This window comes from Wasmannia auropunctata, unplaced genomic scaffold (assembly GCF_000956235.1).
Source record: "Wasmannia auropunctata unplaced genomic scaffold, wasmannia.A_1.0 LD266378.1, whole genome shotgun sequence".
Classification (NCBI taxonomy): Eukaryota; Metazoa; Arthropoda; class Insecta; order Hymenoptera; family Formicidae; genus Wasmannia; species Wasmannia auropunctata.
In genome coordinates, this window is record NW_012096512.1 from 1 (window position 1) to 1526 (window position 1526).

Consider the following 1526-nt stretch of genomic DNA (forward strand, 5'->3'; position numbering starts at 1 on the left):
CTTTTGACGGAGAAATATTCTTAGGAGGTCATTCATTGGGCAGTTTGATCATGTTTGATCTATTGTGCCATCAAACACCCGAAAAAGAAGATGAAAATGTGGACAATAAGGAAGTGAGTAACGATAAAAAATCTCAAATAAAATTGCACATTATTATATTTATTTTACTCTCTAAATTTTCTGGAGTGAACTTTCACTTCTCTGGAGTGAGTTTCACTCCAGAAAATTTAGAGGGTATAATTTGATTTTATAATTAAACTTAAAAATTCATTTTTTTTTATATTTATAGACACTAAAATTTTTATTGCAATTACAGGAAAATGACAGTATTAGGCCCATTACGCCAATGCCCGCAGCCGTTATTAAGAGGCGTCTCAGTAGGAAAATTAGTTATGTAATGGGAGCTGCGGGTACAGGCCAACCTTACATACATTATCCGCAACTTAATTTTCACCCAGGTGCCTTCTTTGCTCTCGGCAGTCCGATTGGCATGTTCGTAACGATCCGAGGCATCGACACTCTCGGCGAAAATTTCTTTCTGCCTACTTGTCCGGCTTTCTTCAATATCTTCCATCCGTTTGATCCGGTAGCTTATCGAGTGGAATCCTTAATTAATCCCGAAGCCAGCAATTTCCGACCTATGCTGATACCACATCACAAAGGCAGGAAGAGGATGCATTTAGGTGAGTACAAATTGTTGGTTTCTGAGAATACGCGCGAGATACGGTCTGATAATGATAATTTACAAACTATTAGATTGAATATCTTATGCGGTTATTAATATTAATGATTTACAGAATTAAAGGAAACGATGGCACGTGTCGGAGCGGATTTGAAACAAAAATTAATTGATTCCGTAAGGCAAACGTGGAACTCCTTCTATCAGCTAGCCGTATTTCACAAACCAGACAACCAAGCTCTCGAACGCGAGATCGATAAAGTCGTCGAGGAGCAATTGCAAAAACCGCCGAGCGTACCAGATCAACATAACAACGACGATGGTGGTGCCAATTTAAAAATAGGAATACTTAATGGTGGTCGAAGAATAGATTACGTTCTTCAAGAAGCGCCTTTCGAATACATTAATGAATATCTTTTCGCTCTTACAAGCCATATCTGTTACTGGTAAGTGGTGCACTTCTTGAGAGGGAAACACTATGCATTGTATGCACGCTACGTACTTGTTTACAATTTGATTCGTTTCTACAGGGAGTCTGAAGATACTATGCTTTTGATATTGAAGGAAATATATGGATCTAGAGGTATTCAGACCGACGCGCAACTTCCTCAGCAGTCAATGTCAATTGAGAGAGTATCTCCTTCTCCGTCTTTGAATTTACCGGCTGCCTTGTCACCCAGTGGAAGTCATATAGGAACGTCATCTGTTATGGGCGTAGACCCTACAGTGCCTATATCCAGTAAACCCGTCGGTCCACCACCTAAGACTGGTTTTGTACCGAAATCTTGATCGATGGAATGTTTTTCCCATAATTACATGCCGCGAAATTAAATTGTATTAAAAAAAA

General features: G+C 39.2%; 1 protein-coding gene across 1 annotated transcript; it reads left to right on the forward strand.

Moving 5' to 3' along the window:
- Positions 1–5: 5 nt before the first annotated feature.
- Positions 6–1526, forward strand: LOC105462291 (phospholipase DDHD2-like; the record flags this gene model as incomplete). The annotated part of the gene is made up of 4 exons (XM_011708814.1): positions 6–113; positions 317–683; positions 798–1125; positions 1210–1526. Coding segments are annotated over 4 exons (1062 nt in total), but the record flags the coding sequence as incomplete, so codon positions are not given.